Raw genomic sequence first — 24,411 nt, 5'->3', positions numbered from 1 at the left:
CCACTACTCAGGCCGCTGAGTAGTCTGGTTGGAATGAACACTGAGTGGTCTTAGTTCTTCCTAAAACTTTTAAACAGTAAACAAAAGTAAACGGTTTCCAAGAGTGATTGTGTCCATTTAAAAAACAATTCTAGGGCTTAGAGCTGACCCTCGGGGAAGGTGGGGGGCTGATGGCACCCTCCCCTCCTCCTGGCCCTGGCTGCTTCAGCAGGATGGTGGGAGAGGATATCAAACATCTGCACATCCCAGGACATCTGAAGGATAAAGCTGTGTTCCCTGGACCAAACTATGGCTTACATTTGGTTTGGACCTAATTGAGTAAAATTAAATAATAACCATAGGTAAGAGTAAAATATTCGAATTGCAATTTGCTTATTTGATGTGAGCCTGCTGAGAACAGACCTGTGCTGGCTACAGTGGGTGCCCTGGGAGTCACACTTTGATACCAACACAAGCACCACTTTAAAAAGTTTTGTTTTTACTTTTTCTATCTTGTTAGGAACTGCCCTGCCTGGGTTCAGAAGCTGTAACCCCTCTCCCCATGGCTAAGGCTGAGGGAGCAACCTTCAGAACAGAAGCCACTAAGGAGACCAAGCTTATCTCCCTGGCAGGAGCACAGCTTCTGCTCCTTTTACTTCATCCATAACTGGCCACCAATGCTTGGTTGGTTAGCCAATGACAGGTAAGATTCCCCAAGAGGGGAACAATCTAAGACAGGCATGATCACGTGGAGGCCCCAAGAAAGGACTTGGGAGGGCTAAAACAAAAAGGGGTGATGGACCCTTGCCCCTCGGCTATGACATGGCCTGAGTCCTCACTCTGTCTGCGAGAAGTCTCCTAATCTCTTGGCTGCCTTGCTACCCCTGCCTGACTTAAGCCTGAGACAATGCTGGTGGTGGTTATCACCCTGTGCTGGAAAGGGTGGATTCCCTAGGGCAATCAGGCCTAGAAAAGCATATGTAAAGCTTTGTTTAGAATGCTCTCAATTAAATAAGGGTCCAAGCAAGAAGTGAGTTTGTTCCTCAAAAGTTTTATTACTCTTTGGCTAACTGACCCTGACTCAAAATAGGCCCTCAGAGTTCTTTGTTACCTATTGTTTGATCCTTACTGCCTGACAATGATTAATGAGCTTTACGTGTATTCCTGTGCAAAGGGACCCAATAAAAACCCATTGAAGAAAAGGCTCTTTGGCCCTTCTCCTTTGAGAGATCAGCCACTTTTCCTCCCCAAGCAGATCATGTCTTGGTAGACTTATTCTCAATCATGGTGGCTGGGGGTTGGGGGGGTCCTGCTGGCAGAGCCCCCTCCCCCCCCACACACTATTTTATTAATTTTCTATAATGAGAATATGCTTTTAAAAAATCAGTATGTATATCCATACAATGAATATATTTCAGCCACAGAAAGGAATGAAGTACTGATACCTGCTGCAACATGGATGAAACTTTCAATCATGTTGAGTGGAAGAAGCCAGTCACAAAAGACCACATACTCTTAGAGTCCATGTATAAAAAGTTCAGAACAGGTAAATCCATAGAGGCAGCAAGTAGATTACTGGTTGCCTGGGCCTGAGAGAGGGAGAGGGGTCTTCTCCTTTTTCTTCTCCTTCTTCTTCTTCTTTTTAAAGTGCTTACCTAAGGAAATGGTTATTGATTTTAGAGAGAGGAGAAGGGAGGGAGAGAGAGAGGGAGAGAAACATCCATCAGTTGCCTCTTATATGCAGGCTGACAAGGGACGAAACCCACAACCTAGGTATGAGCCCTGACTGTGAATAGAACAGGCAACCTTTCGATTTATAGGATGATGGTCCAACCAATTGAGCCACACTAGCCAGGGCTGAACAGGATTCCTTTTGGACTGATGAAAATATTCTGGAATTAGAGAGTGGTGGTGGTCATACAACTCTGTGAAGACACTAAAAACCACTGAATTGTACACTTTAAAAGAGTGAATTCTATGGTGTGGGAATTATGCCTCAATAAAGCTGGTATTTAAAAAACAAACACATTTTTAAATTTTGGAGTAAAGGAAGTGTTATATCAACTTATTAATTAATTATGAAGAAGAATAAAATAAAGACTATGTTATAGAACACTGTGCCCCCAATTGGGTGGGGAGCCCCATCTGGTAGTGTCAGAGTACAGGGGCCCAGCATTCACCTTCCCAGCCACGCTTGACCTCCTTCAGACACCCAACAGCACTTTTCCTTTGGGTGCAGGTCCCTGAGGTGCCGTCTCTGACCCATCTCTGTCTACTATTGTCCAGTGAGCCAGTGGCTCCTTATCACAGGTGTGGGGCTGCCTCCCTGTGCTGTGGCCTGCAGGAGGGCTCAGGGAGGTGGCCCAGCTGCACTGGGTCTGATCGCTACACTGTCCTGGGCTGCCTGAGCTCACACAGGGATAGTACCTGGCATTTGGGCTCCCTCGGGCAAGATAAACCGCACCCTTCCTACTGGTGAGCCTTCTGGGGCCTGATGTGAGCAGAGGTAGAGGGTGGGTTCTCTGCTTCCATGAGTGAGCTTTTGTTGAACACCAACTGTACCTCAACACTTAATCACAACTATTATGTCCATCTCACAGATGAGCAAATTGATGACCTAGTTCTGTTGCATGCTGGGTTCTGGCCCCAGAAGTGCATCTACATGGGCAGGTATGTGCCTGCAGGTGCCCATCTCACTGACCAGGCTGGGCATTAGAGCAGACTAGACTTGGGGCTTCCTGGCACTAGAGTCCCAGGTAGCCGGGGTGACAGCTATGGGAGGTGGGAAGGGCACTGTGGTTAGCTCTGTGGCCTTGAGCAAGCTACTTAAATTTGGAAAGTTTCTGGGCTGGGCCTCAATATACTCATCTGTGCCATGGAGATAATCAACCCACTTGGCCTGATAGCCACTGAGATGGCTAGCTGTTCCAGGCAGCAGAGAGAGGTGCTGCCAGCTCTGGCCTGGGCCAGGCAGTTTGCAGAGGGCCTTCTGCCGGCTTGGCTCATATCATCCTTAGGACAACGAGTAAAGCAAACAGGCAGTGCTTGTTCTCCCCATCAGAGTCAGGCAGATGCAGGCTCAGAGATGTCAAGTGTCTTGATATGATGATCATGGGTCAGCAGAGGAAGTAAGCTCCCTGTCACAGGAGGCATGGAAGCAGGGTACCTGAAACCACACCGAAGGGCTGAAAGTGCATGTAGTACCCAGTCAGGGCAGGTTCTCCCTGATCTCCCAGGTCCTGAGCTGCCCCTGTAACGTGTGGGAATGCTGCTGCCATACTGGGCATATCAGCCAGCTGTGGATGGGCAGTGGCCCACAGGCAATAATGTGAATGACCAGCCATCTTCTCCATCATAAGGGAGGCACAATGTCCACACACCACCTGTTTGGCCCTTTGAGAGCTGAGAGGAGGCCAGATTGAAATGCATCTCTCTGGAACATTCATAGCTCCATCCCTTCTTGGTTTTTCCCTGGACAGGCCTGGGCATGCCTGTCACAGGCTTGGGACTCACAGTGCCCTCGAAGACTTACTGAGTCTTGGAGAAATTGGCAGTCTTTCCATGGGGACAAAGCAGGATGGTCCCGTTCTTCAGGGGGGATACTGAGGCTTGGCAAGGGTGGGACTGGCCCAAGGCCATGCAAATGGTAGTGCAAGGTTGAGGTCTCTAGTTTCAACAGGAAAGACAGTAAGGTCTTTACCTACCTACCTCTGCCTGGAAGGCCCACTCTGGGGGGAGGAATCACTCAGATCCCCACATTGAAGGGTGTCTTCAGGCTGGCAGAGCTCTTGTCTGCTGCTGTCCCTTCCTCATGTGGACTCAGAGTTTGATGCCTATCCCTGAAGTGGATGTGAGGACTGCACACTACATTTCACAGGTGTGTGCCAAATGCCCAGCCCAGTGCCAGCACTTTGTGGAACCATGGCTCTCTGAGCATGGAAGGAGGGGAGTCCTTACCTATGGCATCTCCCCATTCCCATGGTGTAAATTCTCCCAGCTTTACCACGTGTCACTGAACAGAGTTGGAAAGAGATGCCAGCCCTCACAAGTCAGTCTGCTGGCTTCAGCACCCATCAGCACCCTCGAGTACCCTGCAGGATCTCGGAAAGTCCTGCTGATCTTTTAAGTCAGCTTGACACCCCCCACCCCACTCTAATTGTGAGGGTATGATGTCACTTGAGTTCCTTTGTGCCAAGAGCTCCAGGTCCAGCAGCCCACAGGCACACCATGTGTCTGAAAGTTTCTGTGTGCTTGACAGTGTGTCATGCCAAGGGGTGGGGCCAACATGAGAACAGCCTGTTGTCTCCCTTGGACCAGCTGCTTCCCCTTGCCTCTACGTCCTGCTCCAGAAATGGGCCAATGACTACATATCACAGGCTTACGGAGGACAGAGTGAGAGCCTTGCATGGAGCAGGGCTAGAAAACTAGTAGTGTAGTCTTTGCCATATGCCATTTCCCCACAACAAGGTTCAAGATGCTCAAGAGAATAACTTGCCTGTGGGGAGTTCAGAGGCGGCAGGGAGTGGGGGAGATCTGGTAAAAGTGGGCAATACCACTTAACAGAGGTGGGTGAGGAAGAACTCTGTGGACCAAGGGGCCTCTGCAAGGTTCTCCTGCTCCTATGTGCCTACATGCGAGTTCAACCTGTTTTAGGAGCTCTGGGATTTAGAACAGATAACTTTTGCCTTTGGAGCCTCAGTTTGCTTAACGAAAAATGAAAATAATTATAGCGCTTGCCCTCCTGGTGAGGGGTGAGATCCTGATGGATCCTGGTTAAGTGAGAGAAGAGCACACCATCGTCCAAGGAGGCTTAGCCCAGGTTGGGGTGGGAGTGGGGCTTAGGCTTCTTCCTGCTGTCTTCTGAGGGCGGCGAACCACTGAGTGGCTCTGGTCGCTGGCCCTCGAGCTTGCCCATTCTGCCCTGGCACAGGGCTCAAAGGTCTGGCACACCTGCTGTGCTAGGTGAGGCAGAGAGCCTGTGTCTCTTCTCCGGTACACATGGGGCCCTCAACAGACCTGCAAGGAAGTCCAAAGCGCCTCGGGGCCCAGGAGTGCGGCCTAGAGTGGGAGTTGAGGGGACACTGAGGGCTTCTGTTGCTGCGGAAGCCAGCAGAGTCTAGAGAGGGCATTGGAGCGGGCCCTCAGGTGCCGGCGACAGCCCCGGAGGCCAGGTGGGCGTGCCAGGCCCCGCCCCACCGCGCCTGCCCAGGCGCCGGCAGCACAGGCCCCGCCCTCCTAGCGCGCGGAGCCTCCTAGCCGGGTTGGAGCCCCAGCGAAACGCAGCGGCACTGAGCTTGAGGAGCACGCGGAGACGCAGCCCCACAGCCGGCGGCTCCAGGGAGCAAGTCACGACCCGACCCGGAGAGCGACCCCGGCCCGGAGCGCGTTTTCCTGACCCGAAACGCGCCCTTGCTCGTCCCGGCTGCCAGGCCTCGGGCATGAACGGCTCCCGCTCTTGTGAGTGCTGAGCACCCCCACCCGCCTTCTTTGTGTGCCTGCCACCGCGACCCCTTCCTCACGCACCCCTGCTGCGTCCCCGGCCGCGTCCTTTGTGGAGCCACCGCCTAGCCCGTTCCTCCGTCTTCCACAACCTCCCAGTCCCCTCTTCAGCCTGCCCCGGCCGCCTAGGGACAGCCCAACTGAGCTGGGCTAGGCTGAGTAGGGCACGGCCTCCTCCCCAGAACAGTCTCCGGGTCACGTAAGCAGCCCCTTCCTCAGGGAAAGCCCAGAAGGACCCTCCGTGGCAAGGGCGGGACAGGAGGGGCAGGGCGCGGGTGCTGCGGCTGCGCTGTCTCATCCTACAGCTGGGACAGGTGCGGTGGGGCCCGCTCTCACGCCGGCCTGTGTGTCCTTGCCCGCAGAGATGGACGGCGATGGCAGCCGCCTAGACTCCCCCGGAGCGCTGATGGAGGCCGGGCGCGGCGCGGGCCCCGCGAGCATGGCGGAGCCCGCGGTGGTGCCGCGGGCGCGGGTGGCGCGGCCCGGGCCGCAGCGCTTCCTGCGGCGCAGCGTGGTGGAGTCGGACCAGGAGGAACCGCCAGGCCTGGAAGCTGCGGAGGCGCCGGGCACGCAGCCCCCGCAGCCCCTGCAGCGCCGGGTGCTGCTACTCTGCAAGACCCGGCGCCTCATCGCTGAGCGGGCACGCAACCGCCCCGCTGCCCCAGTGCCCACCGTGTCCGCTGCGTCTCCGGGTACCCCCAGCGACCCTGGCTCAGAGCCTGCAGGTGCGCAGGAGCCGGGCCTGGACCCGGTGCTGGCGCCCGCCCCAGACGGCGGGCGGGGAGAGGAGGCGGTGTCAGTGAGGAAGGAGGACGTAGGGACGCCGGAGGAAAGGCCGGAGCCGGGGCGCGCACGCCGGGATGAGCCCGAGGAGGAGGAGGACGATGAGGATGACCTCAAGGCCGTGGCCACTTCCCTGGACGGCCGCTTCCTTAAGTTCGATATCGAGCTGGGCCGTGGCTCTTTCAAGACCGTGTACAAGGGTCTGGATACGGAAACCTGGGTGGAGGTGGCCTGGTGCGAGCTGCAGGTGAGGCGTGCTCTGGCAGGGGGTGGGTGAGTGTGTCCTCCTGCATGTCCTTGTTCCTGTGGTGTCCTACCTGGCCGTAGGTGGCCCTTGTGCAGCCGTTTGTCATCTTATGTATGGGTGACTGGACGTATGGCGGCGGATGAAGGGTGGCTCTGTGTGATGCAGATTGGGTGATGGAGGAGGAATCTCCTGGTGTGTGGCATCCAAGTGTGTCACAAGGTGGCCCACACTGGAGAGTGGGCAGAGAGTGGGCACTTGAAGGGTGTGTTTATCAGTGTTGTTCCTTCTTGACTTTTAATTCCAGGGCTGTAAGGACCCAGGTTGTATGGATCTTGGTGTCTTTGCAGAAGCAATGTGAGGGCTGCAGGACCCTGTGTCCTGGGCTTGAGAACTTTGAACTGTTCTTAAATGTGCACCTTCCCAAGTCTTGCAAGGTATAGGTGCCCTGGCCTGGGGTTTCTAAGGGGCTTCTTCTGACCCAGAGTCTGTTTAAGGTGGGGCCTGGTGGGCCTGTAGGGAAATACCTGGAGGGCTCAAAACCCATTTGTTCACAAAGTGGGTGCATGAGGTCTTAAAACCAAGTCACGCAAAATGCAAGTGGGTGGGTTTTTTTAAAGGCAAATGCTCTGGGCATGCATTTTTCATAACCTTGCCCTCATTGGCTGTGTCAGCCCCAGCCCTGGAAGATTATATAAACCGTAACCCGAGCAGCCCTGGGCCATCCTTGCCTGTAACAGTGGGTGTTTACTGGCCCTCTGTCTTTTGGGGGGGGGTGGGCAGCTGTCCAGCATGGGGCTGGCCTCAGGGGTGTAAGCCTACACCAGTACCCTGTAAAGTTAACCAAGCCTTTCAGGCTTGATGCAAAGCCACTGGCCACACTGCAGGCCTCCTGCCTTTTTGGCTTAAAAGGATTTGGTTGCTCTGTCCTCTAGGTTCTGGCTGGAGTGTGCATATGTATGTTTGTGTGTGTGTATGTATGTGTGTGTGAGAATGAGAGGGAGAGAGCAAGCGGGCGAGCGAGAACTGGGCTAATTTGTTGGTGCTGGCTGGCCCACCCTTAGCCTTTCTCCTGAGACAAAGAACTCCAGAGGTCACCCCTCTTTGAAGCCCCTTTTCTGCCATGGAAATGTAGGTGTCCCAGGGAGTCCTTCGTGAGCAGCTGACAGCTCGTCTCCTTCATGGCTCTGCTGAGAGGTGCCTTGAGGTTCCTGAGGTGTGCTGGCGATGGCTTGGGAGTGAGTGGACATCACTGCTGCATAAAAATGGATAGTGGAGGGAAGATACGGAGAGGGAAGATCAGCGGGGGAAAGAGGATTTTTGCTTCTTGAGAATAACCATGCCTCCTCACCTTCTTGCTCTTGCCAAGTGAGCCAACATGGCAGCCTGAGTACCCACCAGTGCTCCCTCGTGGAATGCCTGTGCCAGGGAGGACAAGAGTGGGGTAGCTGCAGCAGGCACAGTTCTGAGTTGGACTTTAGCAGCAGAACCCTGGTGATCTGGTTGAGGCATTGTAGGTGCTGTGACCTTTGGAGGAGGAGGTTGTTACCTCCCGTTTCCTTTAAGGGAAGGCAAGTGATTTTGCCTCCTGGTTCCTGAGCAGAGCTCAGAGAGGTAGAGCCTGTTGCTGTCCAGGAGTTGTTTATCCTGGACTTTGGGTGGTGGTGAAAAGGCTGGAGATGGCTTCCAATTCGGTGACATTCCTTGACCAGGAGATACTAGGAGCCCTAAGCCAGTACGGAAACCATCCCAGTATCTGCCCCAACAAGGGATATAGTGTAAGGTTTGCCTTTGGCCAGTGTGCAGCATTTGGGGTCAGCTGCCTGCCTTCTGCTTGGCAGGGCTGAGAGGGACCAGCTTAGGACAGCCAAGAACTTGCTGTGTGTTTAGCTTCCTCCTCACCGACAAGGGGGCTGCTGTTTCTCCCACTTTATTGTTGAGGACCCCCCACCCAAGGCCACCAGCGAGGACCTGCATGGCAGAGGGAGATTGTAGCTTCGTAGGAAGAGGCCCTGGCCTGGTATGACAGTCTGTTTAGGATTGGAGATGAGTGTGGAGGGTAGGGCGCCAGGTTAGGCCTCTCGACCGCTGTGCATTGGAAGAATGTGATGTATGGCCTGCTGGCTTTGTGCCTGGGGAGGGGTTTACAGTGTAGAGATGTTCTTCTACTCCCCCCCCCCCACCCCGCCCCGGAATTCCTGGGTGTCAGGTCTCCCTCCCAGTGGAGGGCCGGTCTCTTAGAGTGTTGCCCTCAGCCAGGGAGCTTTATATGGAAGGATTCCTCCCTCCCGTGAACTCTCTTCTCTATCCCCAGAAGTACCTTGGCCAGCAGGTTTGGAATGCCCTGAAAGCTCACCTTCCAAAGTCTGTTTAATTCTCTTACCCTCTGGATGCAGGGAGGTGTTGGTACCTGCTGGCTTCCCCAGAACTGACACAGTATAACCTGCTCACTTTTGTGGGATTTCCTGTCAAGGGAAGGTCAGGGCACATTCCTGGATCTTATAAGTCTAGCTTGGAGGCCATCAGGTCCCCCTGACTCCCAATTTCCTCCCATGTTACTATTGCAGAGAGAGCAGTATATATTCACCTCACAGTGAAGGGCAGTGAGGTATGTCACCTCTTGGATTTTCCAGCCGTCCAGAGGTGACACTGATTTGGGGGGAACCACTTTAAAGCAGTACCTCCCTGTCTCTTTTCTTCTTAATGAACTTTCATTCTTGGCATCAGACCATGTCACGATAGCAATGGAGGAAGTACAGATGCACCCAGAATCACCGCCCTCGCTGTCTCATGTTTCCCATATACCCAGGTCCTTCTTTGGCTAGCTCTGCTCCCACAAAGACCCCATCCTATCAAACAGCGCTATCAAACAGGTCCTATCAAACCGGTCCATAGGGCTTGTTCTTGACTCTGGGCTGCCTGGAAGGAATGAGTCTGGACCACTGATCCTGTTCTGGGTAACTCGGGTCACTCTCTCACTTCTGTGCTGGCATGAGACCTGAATAGAGAAAACAAAGCCATTCTAGATCCAGCCACTTTCTGGAAGCATAGTTGGAAGTGGCCTGGACCGCCTCGGAGAGAACCATGTTTTCAGCCCGCCTGCCAATGCCACCCCTCCTGTCACTGGCCCCTGCCTTCAGGGCCTTTGCTCTCTGTGCTGCCTCCTCCCATGGGAGGCTCCTGTGAGCTGCCGTTGTAGGGCTGGGCACTTCCTGGGGGATCCCATGTGGAGACTTTGCTTCCCATGGTGATGTCTGGCATGCAGGGCCCTCCTACCTCAAGGGGCTGCGAGTCCTTGACCTTGCACCCAAGCACCGTCGGACCCTCTCAGGGTACCCTGGGGGCTGGGCCCCACTACTCAGGCCCTGGATCTCCCAAGTGCTGTTTTGAAGCCATCCTGCTGTTCTATGCTGCCTGCGGGTGGCTGGGTTTCTATAGGGGTGGTGGTGGCCTGGGCTCCAGGCTGGGGAGTGGCTTCTGGATGTGGGGACCACAGGACCTGATAATGTGTGACCTGCTGGTGTTCCTTTGGTGAGGCCACAGAGGCACTGTGTTCCCCACCTGCCTGCCCCAGCCAGGTGTCTGTGTCCTATTTACTCTCTGTGCCTCGGATGTGGATGGCGCACCTGGGGGCTTGCTGAATGTGTCCATGCTGACTGCACTGGTCCACTTACTATCTTCAGAGGGTGACCAGGTCTGCCTGTTGTTGGTGCGGCCCAGTTGTCTCTCCTGTGGCCATGGGTACCCCACCTGAGTGAGCTCACCCACGTGCTCGTGCAGGTTCACAATTGCCTTTCATAGACAGGCCAGGCACACAACCTGCGGTACCAAGCAGCCTCTACCCAGGGTTGAGAGGTGCTCCCAAGGGCCTCATCTGCTTTCAGAGGAGCCCTGAGCAGCTGGTGTGCCCAGGAGACCATACTTGCGTATTATAGCAGGACACTTAAAAAGGGCTCGAATCAATTTGCCAGGCGGTTACCCTGCTTTGTTATTTTTATTACTCTTTGAAGAATTTAGTTTTGTTGGGAAATCTGTATTTTGAAATTAGTTGGATGCCAACGCTGAGTGACAATCATATATCACACCAACCATGATTCTGGTTTGGTTGGTGAGAAAGGCTGGCACCAGCTACCTAGAGGCTGTAAAGATGGCTTTCCTGCTCCCTCTGCTAGTACAGAGATGTGGGTGCCCAGCACCCAAAGGCCCCACCCCTGCCTAAGTGGTGTTAGTGAGATGGATGTGGTCAATGACAGTGGACAAGTGGCCTGAGATGTGGGTTTCCATCATGGGCATGTCAGGCATTCTTGGCTCCTTCTCTGTTGGAAACAGATGCTCCTGAGGCTGTGTGTGCCTCTGTGGGCACCCTTGGAGGCTCTGATGTATGAGGCATCAGCTGAGCCTGAATCAGGGCCAGATCACTAAGTGACTTGGGCCCAGACAGTCTTACTCCCTGAGAGAGCTAGTGGACATCTCCCTACCCCCGTGTCATTTCTAGGTGGTGGGTGGGGGCTTACTCCAAGGTGGGTGAACTTTGCTGGTAGGTTTTGGGCCAGAACATGATGGTGGTAAGAAAAAGAATTGCTAAGAGGAGGAGAGGGAGTACATGGTCCAGAAGGTTCTGGATGCCAGGTCCAGTGCCCAGAGCTCAAGAGTGTAGGGTGCTGTGGTTCATTGACTCAGCCAGTATTTGTTGGGTGTGTGCTCTGGTTTCATCCTGTGAGCAGGACCACCTCCTGGAGGGGCGTTTATGAGAAGCCTGCAGGAGAGAGAGCAGGGGGAAGCATGTGGGGAGAATCTACCCTACAGTCATGTGCTGGTGGGCTTGCCATTTACCTTGCTTAACAGCTCACACTTCTGGCCCTCTGTGTGACTGTGAGCATCTCTTGGGGCCCATGGCTTGGACCAGCTTCAGGCCAGAACTAAATAATGCCCAACATGATAACACAGAGCTCCAGGCCACTGCTTTGGTGGAAGAAAACTTGACCTGGTCCAGCAGAGGTTTGGGTCACCTGCCTGGGTCTCCTTTATGGTCCACCTGGGCTGAGAGGTGAGGTAGGTGTTGGCATCTGCCTACGGTAGTTGTAAGGGATGTTCAGGAGCCCTGCAGCCAGGCACACTAACATCCCAGAAGCAGGAGGCCTGCAGCATTAAGACCCCAGCCCCACAGCTTCCTGGCAGGGAGGCCCTTCAAAGGTACTTGCCTTTGTGATTCTCAGTTTACCCTTCTGTACATTGAGGATAGTGTTAGCCAGCCTTCAGGGGGCCATGGAGGCTGTTGAGAAGTGTGTCCAGCATTCAGCACAGAGCATGCACTGACAGTGATGCTTTTCTCTTGCCATGCTTGCTCCACTTCAAGTAAACAGTTTTAAGAAGCACAGATTGAAGTGGAGAGCAATTCACCTAGAGAAGTAGGGAGGCTACCTGCAGACAAGAGAAAGCACCCTGGGTGGTGTGGGACCTCTGTGCAGGCAGGCTGAACACCTAGCCCCATCCTTCTAGCTGCAGATGAGGCAAAGACTTTTCAAATCTGGCTCTTTTCCTGGGAGGGTTGAATTCTGAGATTACCTTGAAGACTTGATTACTACATCTAATTTTTGTCAGCTTTTTAATAATATATTAAGTTTTTTGGAAAAGAGTCAGTGTGCATTGGTGAGCGAATAGACAAATAGATCACTGGAACATAGTAGAGAGTCCAGAAACAGACCCACATAATATGGTGAACAGTCTGTTGACAAAGGAACAAAGGCAGTGCAGTGGAGAGAGATGGCCATTTTAACAAATGGTGCTGGAACAGCTGGACATACACATGCAGGCATTGAATCTGGATGCAAAACTTACTTCCTTCACAAAAGTTAACTCATACTGGATCACATACCTAACTGTAAAATGCAAAACTATAAAACTCTTAGGTAATAACATAGGAGAAAACCTAGGTGACTTTGGTTGTGGAGATAACTTTTTAGATACAACGCCAAATAAAACTGTTAAGTCGAACTTTATTAAAATGAAAAACTTCTGCTCAGTAGGGCACTAATGCAAAGACAAAACACAGACCCAAAGAAAATCTTTGCCAGACACATACCTAGTAATGGACTGTTTCCCAGAATATACAAAGAATTCTTAAAGAACTCAACAATAAGCCCTGGCTGGCGTAGCTCAGTGGATTGAGTGCGGGCTGGGAACCAAAGTGTCCCAGGTTCGATTCCCAGCCAGGGTACATTCCTGGGTTGCAGGCCATAACCCCCAGCAACTGCACATTGATGTTTCTCTCTCTCTCTCTCTCTCTCTCTCTCTCTCTCTCTCCCCCTCTCTATCTATCTATCTCCCTCCCTTCCCTCTCTAAAATGAATAAATGCAATCTTTAAAAAAAAAAAGGACTCAACAATAAGAGAACAGAGTTAGATTCAGAAATGGGCCAAAGACCTTAACAGACACCTTGTTAAAGAAGATGTCTGGGACTTCCCAGAGCCTATAAAGCTCCTGCTGTGTTGTGAAGCTGTTAAAGGGATGGGTGTCGGAGGTACCCCCTCCATTTTTTTCTTTCATTTTCCCAGTGTCTCATGAGACCAGGATGGGCTCTGGGGAGTGATGTGTTGGGCCAGCTGTTTGTAGAGGTGCAGATGTTCCCAGGGCATGTCTTGGCTCTTTTGCAAAGAGTGTTGGAGTTGGCTATGCTGGAGAGTTCAACATGGAAAGCTGGCTCTGCCCTCGAGACTCCATGCTTTGCTTAGGCAGGAAGCTGCCCTGGAAGGATCCATCCTCCCTTCAATGTCCACTTTTCCCCAAAGCCCTGGCTTTTCTGGCTCTGTGTGCGCTTGCTCAGGAGCCAAAGGGCTGGGAAACTCTCAGCTACAAGCCAAATGGAAGTAAGCGATGCAGAACTTTGATCATCCCCAGAATCTGAAACTTTGAGATGTCCAGTTGAGAGCTGCAGTGTTGGCAGGGACAGAGACCTCTCTACTTCTCAGCCATGTTTGATTTGTCCCCAGTCTTACTGCCTCACAGCAGCAGACAGGCTGTCAAAGCTCCAGGAATTACAACCACATTTGAAAGTGGGAAGTAAGTGGGTGGTTAGGTAGAGGTTAGGTTTAGGTGTCCACATTTTCATTTGTAAAGGAAAATGTTTACTGTTAATCCTCTTCAGTCTCCCTGGTTAGAATTGGATTTCAAGGGGCTCTGGGAAAGACTTGATGGCACAGGTAGGTTATGGTCTGTTCCCTGGAGCTGGGCATAGTGTGTTTTGTAGGTAGGGAGGGGTGGTAGCTGTCTTGGTTTCTTCATCCGTCCAGGATCTTCCTGGTGCCATTGTTCCATGAGGCTCTTCTCTGCCTAGCTTTTGGTGCCTCCAGAGGCCACTGCTGCCCCCGTCCTGTTCTTCCCATTACTAGGCTGTGGAGGGGATCCCCATCCATCCTGTGACCCGGTCTCCCCACCCTCTCCTCTTTCCTCATCGGAGCTTTCGCCTCTGTCAGCAATTTAATTTCTCAATGAATTCTTTTGTTTTGAAAAACTTAGGGAAGTTGGCGTTACCAGTTTTTAACATTTTGCCACATTTGCTTTATATCTTTCTCTGCATATGCTTTATTCTGGCTCATTTACACTTCGCCCTGAACACTCCAGCAGCACCTCCTAGAGGAATGAGGACATTTCTCATAAAATCACAGCTGTGTCACAAGTAAAGCCAACTGGATGCTGTCAGCCACAAATTCGATGTGGACTGTGCTCCCAGCGGTGCTCAGCAGTTTCCCATCTGGATCCAAGACTCAGTCAAGAGTGGTGCATTGCATCTGGTTGTCATGTCAATTTTAATATAGGACAGTCCCTACCGTTTTTTTATCATTATTTTTGAAACTTTTGTGGCCTTGCCTTTTTTTTTTTCCTCTTACAGAGACCACGTTCTGGACTGTCTTGTGTTCCCGCCTGAGTACACTCAGGCCACATTCTGCAAGGTGCTGTGGGTGATACCAGTTAGGATTGCAGATGTCAGTCAGGCCAGCCCCCTGTAGGCACTGCTGACTGGTGTCTCTTGGCCAAGGCGAGTCCATCTCAGCTGATGAGAAGGGTGTAGTCCCCACAACCTTTGACATGGGCCTCATCATCTGTGGATGATCCTGTTGTAATCATCTGGACTTTTTGGAAACACAGATTTGATCCTATTGGTCCCACATCCCCCTCCCTGGCCCATTGGGCAGTCAGTGGCAGAGCCGGGACCTGATCTGGGCCACTTAGGCATGCTGCTAGGAGGCTGGACTGCACATGTTGTCCTCCTGGGACTCACGGCTGCTCAGCCTCCTGCTTTCCTGAGCCATAGCACTTGCACAGGATAGTCCTGCCTACTTTAAGTTGAAACACTGTTGCTGTACTCCTGAACCCCGGGTGCCTGGCTGCATGGATATCTGTAGGAGAAGGAGGTCCCTGACTTCCAGGGGTCCTCCCTCAGGCCTTGCTGCCTTTAAGAGGTTGGTGTCCACTGGGTACCACTATTCATCCTAGAAGTGGGGGTGGGTGGGGAGGAGAGGGCTAGTCCCCACATGCCAAGGCTGGATCCCCTCCAGTGAGCCTGGTCAGTGAGATGGAAGAGGTGGTAGGTGATGGATGGGGAGGCCACTTCATGGGGGATGTTTCCAGCTACATAAGTTTCTAGGAGCATGATGGATATGACAGATGCTGAAACCTGAAAAAGAGAAAGTGGCTCCAAATTTCCTTACTGAGACACAATAGCTTTCACTTTGGCACCAGCTCTTCTTATCTGTCTTTTATGTTCTTGGGTATTTTTACAAAGTATACTGTGGCCCCACCTGCCCCAGCTTTGTTGTGTGCCCACTTTGGGATGAGGGGCCCACCAGCCTCTTCTGTCCCCTGGGGTATGAATTCAGGGTGGGCTCAGCAGTAGCCCTGCCTCTGCAGCCCACCCAGGCTCCAGCATGTCCCTCTTGCCTCTGGTCTGGGACTTCACACGTGGACCAGAGGCGTGGAGTGTGTCTTCTCAGTCTGGCTGCTTCCAGGGCTTCAAGGCCTCCCAGAAGGATGGTTGACCTGCTGTTTCTTCAGGCTAGGAAGGCTTCTTGCCGAATTGGCCAGCAGTAAACCATTGTCACCTGCCCAGGCAGGTTCCAGGAATTTATTTAATTAAGAGGTTCCAGCAGGAGAATGAATTCATCTTTTTTGGAAGAATCATTGCAAACTTAAAGGGTAGAAGAGAGAGGATGGGGAGCAGGGATGGGGTGCAATGATGGGATGTCTTCCTGGGTATGTTGGGGTTCCCGTGTGCTTTAATTTTGGGGAAAACTGTCATCCTAAAGCCTTTTTACACAATGCTAGTGGCTGAACTGAGAGGACTACAGGGTCATCAGTTACCAGCACAGAGTTACCCTGCTGCTGTTGAAAGACCCTTGGAAGAGGGCCCCTTTCCTTTATTCTCCCCATGGCGTCAAGGACCATTCTGTGCTCCTGGTCAGGGAGCAGGCACCTGGGGGTCTGGGGTGGGGCAGCCATAGCCACAGGCAGAGCAGTCCAGGTCTAGGGGACCCTGTGGAATGGTCTAGATGGCTACATGTTCTTGGGCCCTGGGCACATGCAACGTCCAGCCTGGCCCAGCCTGGCCCTCCCTGACTGCGCGCAATACCTGTGACCTACTTGTGAGCTATGCTAGCATTTGCTTTGAAATGGTTTGACTCCTGACATGATGTAGGTATTTGGCTTCTCACATGGGCCATTGGAAGCTATGGGGAACAAAGGCTGCCCTTGTCTGTGGCTGGCTGTTCTTTGTCACGCTTCCAGATATTTTTGAACAGAGTTGGTTTTCCGTATGACAGCTGCCTGAGTTGGCATTTGAGGGGTTCAGGTGAGGACTCTGGACAAGGTCTTGGGGGCCAGACTGTGGGTCTCACATGGGCACCTGAGCAGACCCAAACCTGGAGCCCCGCTTGGGGGAAAGATTGTTTTTCCTAGGAGGGGTTTGTACCCTGGGGAAGGGCAAGGGCTGTGCTATGTGGGGAGGGTAGCTGGCTTATGGTATCTTTATTGGGTAGACTGAGCAGCTGATGGTTCTGGGCTGATCACAGGGTGATGGAGAACCTCATGGTCTCTCTGTGCATGGGTACTGACATGAATGATGTGGAAATACACAGAATTGGACAGAGCCCCCCCTGGGAGGGGGTGGAGGCAGCATGAGCCTTTGGGTGTCCCAGGCGCTGCTCCTACAGTTTTCTGGCTGACTATGGGTGAGATTCTCTGTGTCTAGGTGCCAGTGGGTGCACTGACCCCACTGACAGCATCTCCTGGGTGTGGGGGCCTTGCGGGGCTTGTCTGTTCCTCCCATTTTGTGAGCTGGCAGGCTTTGCAAACATGGGATTAATGTCTGTTGGATGGCATCCCTTGGTACCGTCAGGGCTAGTATGCATTTTGGGTGCTGCATGAGGTGAGGTCTGCACACATGATCTTGTTTGCTGTTTGTTAAAAGTTAAAAAGGAGGCCAGAAAGTGAATAAGCGCAGCTGGGCGTACTTCAGTGGAACAGGATAGAATGAGTTGAGAGAAAGTGGCAAACCACATTAAAAGCAGTCAGCTGGAAATAAAATAAAGCAAAAACAGATGAAAAGAAATAGTAAAAGTGTTTTTAAAAAGAAATGGATAGATGGTATTTTATAAAAATAGGACACTGAAGGATAGAGGCACGTTGCCTTATTGTTTTGGAGGGGAAACTGCTGGAGCCTAGCTGGTGGGCCAGTTGCTGTGAGCCCATGCCATGGAGGTGGAGCTTCCCCCAACCTCTGGCCTCAGGCACCTCTGCCCCTTTGTGTCCTATGGACCGCCTGGAGTTTCTTGCACTTGGGTCTCATTGAGGGCTCAGCGTTTCCTGCTGCCCTTCATCAGGAACAATAACATCAGGGTGTTCTTTGGGACTCAGCCTGGGCTGCTGCAATTAACAGTTGGTCCCTTGTCCACCATGTGGGCCTCCAGAGACTGTCGTTCACCCACCTACTATCAGATTCTGGGCAGTTTACAGTCTGATGTCCCTGGTTAAGGGGGAGGGATGGCTGAGGTGACGTGGGGGTTTGGGACTGCTCTTTCCCTGATCCTCTGCAGTGTGAGACCCCTGCTCTTGGCTTCCCAGAGACATTTATCTGCTCCTGCTCCCCTCTTGTAGTGATTTGGTGTGGTGGCAGCCTGCATGGGGCTCAGCGCCAGGTGACAAGGAGGCACACTATCACAGTATCACCCCTCACTGCCCCGTCTGCCCACCTGCCCCTCTATGGTCCCAGGAAGCATGGTGTTTGACTGGCGTTGGGCTCACATCTGATTGGCCTGAAGTAGTGTGTCAGCCTCTATAAATGTATGATGACATTAATGATAAAATACAAAAGCTAGCTCTATTCCTGGAGGGAGTGAGATGGTGACTCTGGAGCGTTCTGGCCCTGCTTCCTGGGGCAGTTTATGTGTGCATTTTTGAGTCAGGCCCTTTGTGTCTGCCAGCAGAGCAGGGCCCTTTGAAATCTGGCAGGGCGGAACTGAATCAGCTTGCCAACTTTCTGCCTGTTACTGGGCTGGGCCAGAGGTCACAGGAGGGTCACACTCAGAAACATTACATGGTCTTGTTCCTGTGGCTTGTGTTTGGCAGCAGTGGTGCCTGTCCCCAGCTTCCCTGGCCTCTGGCTGCTGCGCTTAAAATCTGTATGTGTCCCATGAGACCTTGCTGGCCTGTGTGGGCACAGGTTCTGTCTTGGGATTGCTTGCTAAGGAATAGGCCTGCCTGCCCCATGGGGATGATGAGCCCCTTTGAGGCCCAGGGTCCTGGCTGTGGGGCCAGAGCCCTGCCATTCAGCAAAGGCTTTCTTCTTGGACAGGGCAGGAACTGGGGCGGATGTTCTATGGCTGATGGCCTTTCAACAAAAGCCTTCTGTTGTGTTTTCTCTTTGGGGAAGGGAAAATACTCTGGGCAGGGCAAAGTAAGTATAGGTTGGAGGAGGTTGAATCAGGCTGGTGTGGAAAGCCCTTTGACTCTGAGTATGATTACTAATGGCTGTGATGACAGCCACATAATTTCCTGAAAGCTCATTGAGGCCCTTGCTGGCACATGCTGGTGTTCTCTCATTGTGTCCTGCTGCAGCCCTGGGCAGTGGGGACCTGAGGTCCACAAAGGCTACACTTGGTGGTGTCAGCCTGAGCTATCCAGAGCTGCCTTTGCTGGTTCCCTTGGAGCTCAGAGTCCCAGTGGTGATGCGCATGCTGGTGGGCTGGCTTCGTGGAGGTGCTGTCTGGAGCCCAGAGTGTGCTTGGTGAACTTGGCAGCTGGTGTGTGAAGCTGAGGCCAGGACACCAGCTGGTGGTCAGAATGTGGCAGCCTATGGGAACGTGTGGTGGTCAGGAGTGGATGCACTCATGGCCCAGTGGACAAGGGGACTGGGTGGGCAGCAGCAGAGGGCTGTAGTAGGTGAGTGTGCAGATGATATTTGGCCTGCCGGGGCCTTCCTTGACTTACAGAAGGAAGAGATGGCGGCACTGCCTTGACATATGGAGTGAATCCTGGTGATGTTTGGCCACAGGGAAAGTTGGCAGGGAGCCAGCAGGGGCAGCTGTCATGTCCAGGCCCAGGGTCAGGTGGGTGGTCACAGTGTGGAGGGCTGGGTGATGGGGGTGCCTGCAGCTGTATGCCCCAGCCTGGGAATGAGCCAGCCTACATGTTAGAGGGCCTTTGCAGATGCATTTGACTTGAGGACCTTGACGTGGAAGATGATCCTGATTACACTGCGGGTTTTGTGTTATCATCTGGAGTCTTTATAAGAGGGGGCAGGAGGGCTTTGGGGTGATGTAGTGACAGAAGATGCCAAGGAGCTTGGTGGTCTCTAGAAGCTGGACATAGGGCTAGTTCCCCACTAAGCCCTACGAGGAGGCAGCTATGCTCATGAGACACCACTTTTTTTGCTGTTTGGGCTGCGGTGGGGGCTTGTTGCAGGAGTGACAGGAAGCTACCCTGTCTCCCAGAGCACAGCCCAGGGCTGAGATTGGCTGCCTGTGGGGGGAGTGTTGGGGACTCATGGGCAAGACTTGCTTTGAACAGGGCAGGAACCATTGGTGGCATCCTGGGTTGGCACCCCTCCAGGTCAGGCAGGTTTCAGGGATACCTGGCTGGGGTGTATCTGGAGTAAGTGCTAGAGAGGAGGGGCTCACCTGAGGCCACACTGGGAGTATATTAACCTCCTTGGCTGGTCAGTAGGTACAGGGGCTGTTGAAGACCCTTAGAGGATGATATGAAAACAGCATTCAGGGACCTGATGGCTGTGTGGGAGGTGCCAGGAGAGGCAACCCAGAGGATGGTCATGGTCCCTCTCTAGACACCCCTCCATGCAGGCAGCCTCCTGGCTTCTGTCTCTTGCCTGTATGAGAAATGGCAGAAGGTAGGGAGGCCTCTGAAGGCTGCATGTGACGAACATCCCATGGCCCCTGAGGAGGGGTGGCTTCTGAGAGGGGAGGGAAGCCTCAGGAGAGCTCTAAAGAAGCCTGAGTACCTGGGGCAGAACCTCTGGGCAGGGGTGGCTGGGCTGGGACTGGGGTGCAGGAGGACTCAGGGTTCTGTCCTCAAAGCTCCTGCCTGGGGCCTGGGGCTTGGTCCTTGGGGTGGGGGTGGAGGGGGTACAGTGCCCTCTCTACCCATCATCACGTGTGCTGGGGCTGTGATATAAGTGGACCTCACCTGCCAGGACTGGGGTCTCCATGGCATGGAGTGAGAAGATAGGGCCTGCATGCTCATGACTCTTCCCTCAGGCACTGTTCTTCTTGGTGGTGTCCCAGGGGTAGGCAGGGCTGCCGTGCTGCCCTGCTGCTCTCCACAGGCTGAGCATAAACCCAGCTTGCAGGTAGTGACAATTTTGGGTGGGAGGAGTCAGGGAATGTTGCAATGTATTCAACCCATGGTGCTCAAATCAGAAATTTGTTCACGTTTGTGGAAGATTCTGTTTCCTTTTGGTAAAAATGTTAATTGTTCAGCACCTCCTTCCCCCCAAAGTCTTTATTTGCAGGTCAGCTCTTTACCAGTGAGCCAGGGTATGAGGGCCAGGGCTGGCCTCATGCTTCGGTGGCACCTTCTCTCTTTCCCACTAACAGTCAGTCTCTCTTGCCTCTGGCCAGCACTCTCTGTCTCACCCCCACCTCTGTCCTCCTTCCCCATCACTGCTTTGTCCCCTCCCCCATCTGTGTCCCTCCTCATCTGTATCCCCTACCTTACCATCTATATGCATATTTGCCCACATTTCAGCCCACATCTCAACCATCCTCCCCAACTCTTATTCCCTTCTCCTCAAATCTGCCCTCCATCCCTGTCCTCCTCCCCAGTCTCTGCCTCAATCTCTGTCCCCCATCACTCTGTCTCTGTTGCTTCTCCCTTTCTCTGCCACTGTCCTATCATCTCTGGTCTATACATCTCTGTCTTTCCTCCCTCATTTCTGTCCCCTCTCCTTCACTTGTCTCCCATCTCCATCCCTACCCCCTCTGCTGACTGGAGCCCCATATCCATAGCAACCATTGCTGCTATGGAAGCTGACACCTGCTCCCTCATCCCATGGGGTGGTATTTTTGGCATAGACTTTATTTTATTTTATCTTTGGTGTTGACTTTTATTCTTTGAGTGAGTACTACACAGAAGGAGCTGAGGGCAACATGCAAGGGGGCCTTTGCTCCGGGGATGCCTTGCCTGAGGGCCTCCCCGGGGGATCTGTAGACATGGATTCTTTCCCATGGGGCCTTGAAGAAACGGACCTTCCCATGGGGTCCAGTAGATGTGACCCTTCTACATGAGGTCATTAGATTCGGTTCTTTTCTGATGGGTCCAGTAGACAAAGCCCTTCCTCATGGGATCCTTTGGATGGAACAGAGATACTGACTACTTTGTGCAGCATGTGGGGCAGTAGATAATGGGGGTCACACACTGTATTGGGGTGTTTGGTCAGTGACTGTGGATGACAGGAGGATTCCAGGGCAGTTGAGCCTGGACACAGGGTGGCCTGACTAACATTGCTGAGCCCCAGCTGTGGTCAGAGTGATAGTTCACCTGCGTCTCCCAGGCCTGATGCCTTTTGGCACCAAGGTCAGCCCAGACCCCATGTGGAGCTTCACAGAATATGTTAGGCAGCCATGGTCAGGTCTGTTATGTAAATAAGGACACTGCCACTGTCAGGGTGGTCTCAGCAGTCTCATCTTGGTGTTTTCTGCTCAGCATCTTGCTTTCTCAGTGCCACCTGAATGGCATGGTGTCTGGGCTTCTTCTCCTACCACGTGGGCCCCCCATTTCTTTGTCTGTCAGGGCTACTTTCCCCCTCATTCTTGTCCTGGTGTCTGTGAGCACATGTTATCCCAGTGTTTGGCACCTACTGTGATCCGGCTTCACCCCCTGTCAGGGGTCCCAGGATGTCTGGGAGACCCTGGTTTGATTTGGCATGCTTTGGTATTGTGGCTGGGAAGGGGTGAATTTCTAGGTGTCCTTAAATTGGGAGACCAGGGAGGGTGGCAGCTGCTTGGCAGGGGGTGGATTGTTCTACAAGCCAGTGTTGGGGCTGATGTGTGCCCTGCCTGCCCTTGAGGACTGGGTGCTGAGGGTGGTCTGTGATACATCTGCTGCCATCAGGGCAGAAGCTCAGTCTGGTGTAGCTCTGCCTCATTACACCCTTCTGTTGAGTTTTCTTGGGAAATGCTGTGAAAGCAACTCGGTGTTCAGTTCCTAGGGGCCACCTAGAGCCACCCCCTGCCCCTTTGTCTCTTCATCTTCTGAGGGGAGAGTGATGGCAGCATGTAGAAGTCCACAGGGCTGCCCACAGTGCCTGTGCCTGGCCTGGGCATCCTGATAGGGTCATGCCTGGTGCGTCCAAATCAGGGGCAAGGCCAGCAGCATTGGAAGCTTACTGAGGACCAGAACATCCCAGTGTTGTTACTTCTGATTTGTCAGCATGGCCATTCCAAACAGACCGGGAAGTAGAGATAATGACTAATAAACCATGCTGTACTCCCAGTTACCATCAGGAGGCTCCTATGCTTGTCTTCCTTTCAAACCCTCAGACCTGGATGAACCCCCACATGCACATTTGGGCATCACCTACACTGCTCTCAGGCCCTGGGCTGCACCCACAGGCAACCTAAGAGGGATGTCTTCACCACTCAGTGCAGTCCAGGAATCAGTCCACCCCTCCTCGTTACCCTTCAAGGAGATGGAGCCCAACAGGGGGATGTGGTCAGAAGTTTGTGGGTTTTACAGAATTGGAATTCTATGTGCAGTGAGTGCGTTCAGTGCAGACCCAGATGTCACTTATGCAATAGAAACCAAAGGGGTCACTTGAGGAAATCGGTGCCACTGTCACCCACTCTAGGGAGGAGAGCCTTGTGTAGCATGACTGCTGCCGAAAGCAGGGCCCGGGGACATGGCCAGGAGCTTTCTGCTTTTAGTTTCATGGTAAGCAGATTACAGAGAACTGGGGACACCGGGAACAAAGAGAAGGTCCTCGAATACTCCCACTCTGCCCTGACCACAGCCCTATTCTTGCCGTTTTGCTCTGGGGAGGGTGACTTTCATTAAATCCCAACCTGGTGACTATCACCTTCACCTGGCCCCTAACTCCCCTGAGGTCCGCACAGCCTTCGTCATCAGCAAACAGGCTATCTCAGGATGTCAGTGTTTCTTGCTACTATAAATGACTGCCCAGTGAGCAATTCCAGATACATACAGGACGCAAGGTTTTGGATGACTCTCTGTGAGAGCCTGAGGCATGCTGGATGGCATGTTGTGACCGAGAATAGAGTTCTTTGTTAACCTGCCTTTACTTTGTATTCTCCCGAGAAATATTTTTATTTTACTTTTTATCCTCACCTGAGGATATTTTTTCACTGCTTTTAGAGAGAGGGAAGGGGTGGGGAGAGAGAGAGGGAGGGAGGGAGAGAGAAACATTGGTTGACTGTCTTCTTGTACACACCTGGACTGGGTAGGGTATGCACTGCGACCAGGGATCAAACCCACAACCTGCATACGTGCTCTGACTGGGAATCGAACCCATGATCTTTTTGTCTATAAGACAACACTTGCACCAACTGAGCCATACTAGTCAGGGCTCTCCTGAGAAATATTTAGAAAACAGTAGAGGGAATACATTTTTACAGAGCAGATTTGCCCCTTCCTGTCACCAGGCCATCAACACATGCTCCCCTGTGTGTCCTGTGTGTGCTTGTTCACACATGTGCAGTTGCCAAGCCTATGGCTGCCCATAGGCCTGGGGTCTACAGGGCTTCTGGGGGTGTGGCTCAGGAGGAGCAGCTCCCAGGACAGAGTTGTTCCTGGCAGAAGGAACAAAGCCTGTGTTATGCAGTGACTGTGCATGGCGCCCTTCTCAGACTCCTGTCTGTGTGCTTGAGGGTGTGACTGCTGTCTCCGAGCAGCTCTGCTGAGGGTGAACTGGAGGGTGGGTACTTTCCTCCTGTGCAGGGGTCCCAGAGTGATGTGTGTACTCTACTCTGAGACATGCTTGCCATCTACAGTGCTGCTTCACCTGCTCCAGCCATGTTCCTCGGAATCTGTTGGCCTGGTCATAGGTCCATGTCCCTGGGCAGCTGAGTGGGAGGCAGGACCTTTGTTGGGAGGACCCCTGTATCTCAGTGATACTAAATCAGGGTCAGACCCTATACCTGCAAGCGTCCATATGTGTTGGGGGTATTGAGTCAGGGGCATTCCCTATGCCTAGGAGGAACCCCTCATTTTGGGGATGCTGAGTGGGGTACAGGCCCTACACCTGGGAGCCCAGTAAACCATGTATCTCTTTTCTGTGAGGGGACAGGACAGACATGCCCTGTCCTTCTGTGGTGATGGGTTTAGGGGGACACATGGATGTATGAGGGGTATGATGAGGGCTGATGGGGCCCACTGGGTCCCCA

General features: G+C 53.0%; 1 protein-coding gene across 12 annotated transcripts in view; it reads left to right on the top strand.

Annotated features, from left to right (window-relative positions):
* The first annotated feature begins 5,224 nt into the window (after nucleotides 1-5,224).
* WNK2 (WNK lysine deficient protein kinase 2) overlaps nucleotides 5,225-24,411 on the top strand; it is a 132,241-nt gene continuing 113,054 nt past the window's right edge. For all 12 annotated transcript variants that reach the window (XM_045833832.1, XM_045833830.1, XM_045833835.1 and 9 more), the window contains exons 1-2: nucleotides 5,225-5,436; nucleotides 5,841-6,508. In XM_045833832.1, the coding sequence (XP_045689788.1) occupies nucleotides 5,843-6,508 (666 nt within the window). In that variant the 5' untranslated portion in view covers nucleotides 5,225-5,436; nucleotides 5,841-5,842. The remainder of the gene's footprint in view (nucleotides 5,437-5,840; nucleotides 6,509-24,411) is intronic.

The sequence above is a fragment of the Phyllostomus hastatus genome, unplaced genomic scaffold (assembly GCF_019186645.2).
Source record: "Phyllostomus hastatus isolate PE091 unplaced genomic scaffold, TTU_PhHast_1.1 phas_contig_195, whole genome shotgun sequence".
Classification (NCBI taxonomy): Eukaryota; Metazoa; Chordata; class Mammalia; order Chiroptera; family Phyllostomidae; genus Phyllostomus; species Phyllostomus hastatus.
The sequence above is the reverse complement of the archived record's forward strand: the minus strand, read 5'-3'. Positions and strand labels throughout refer to the sequence as shown.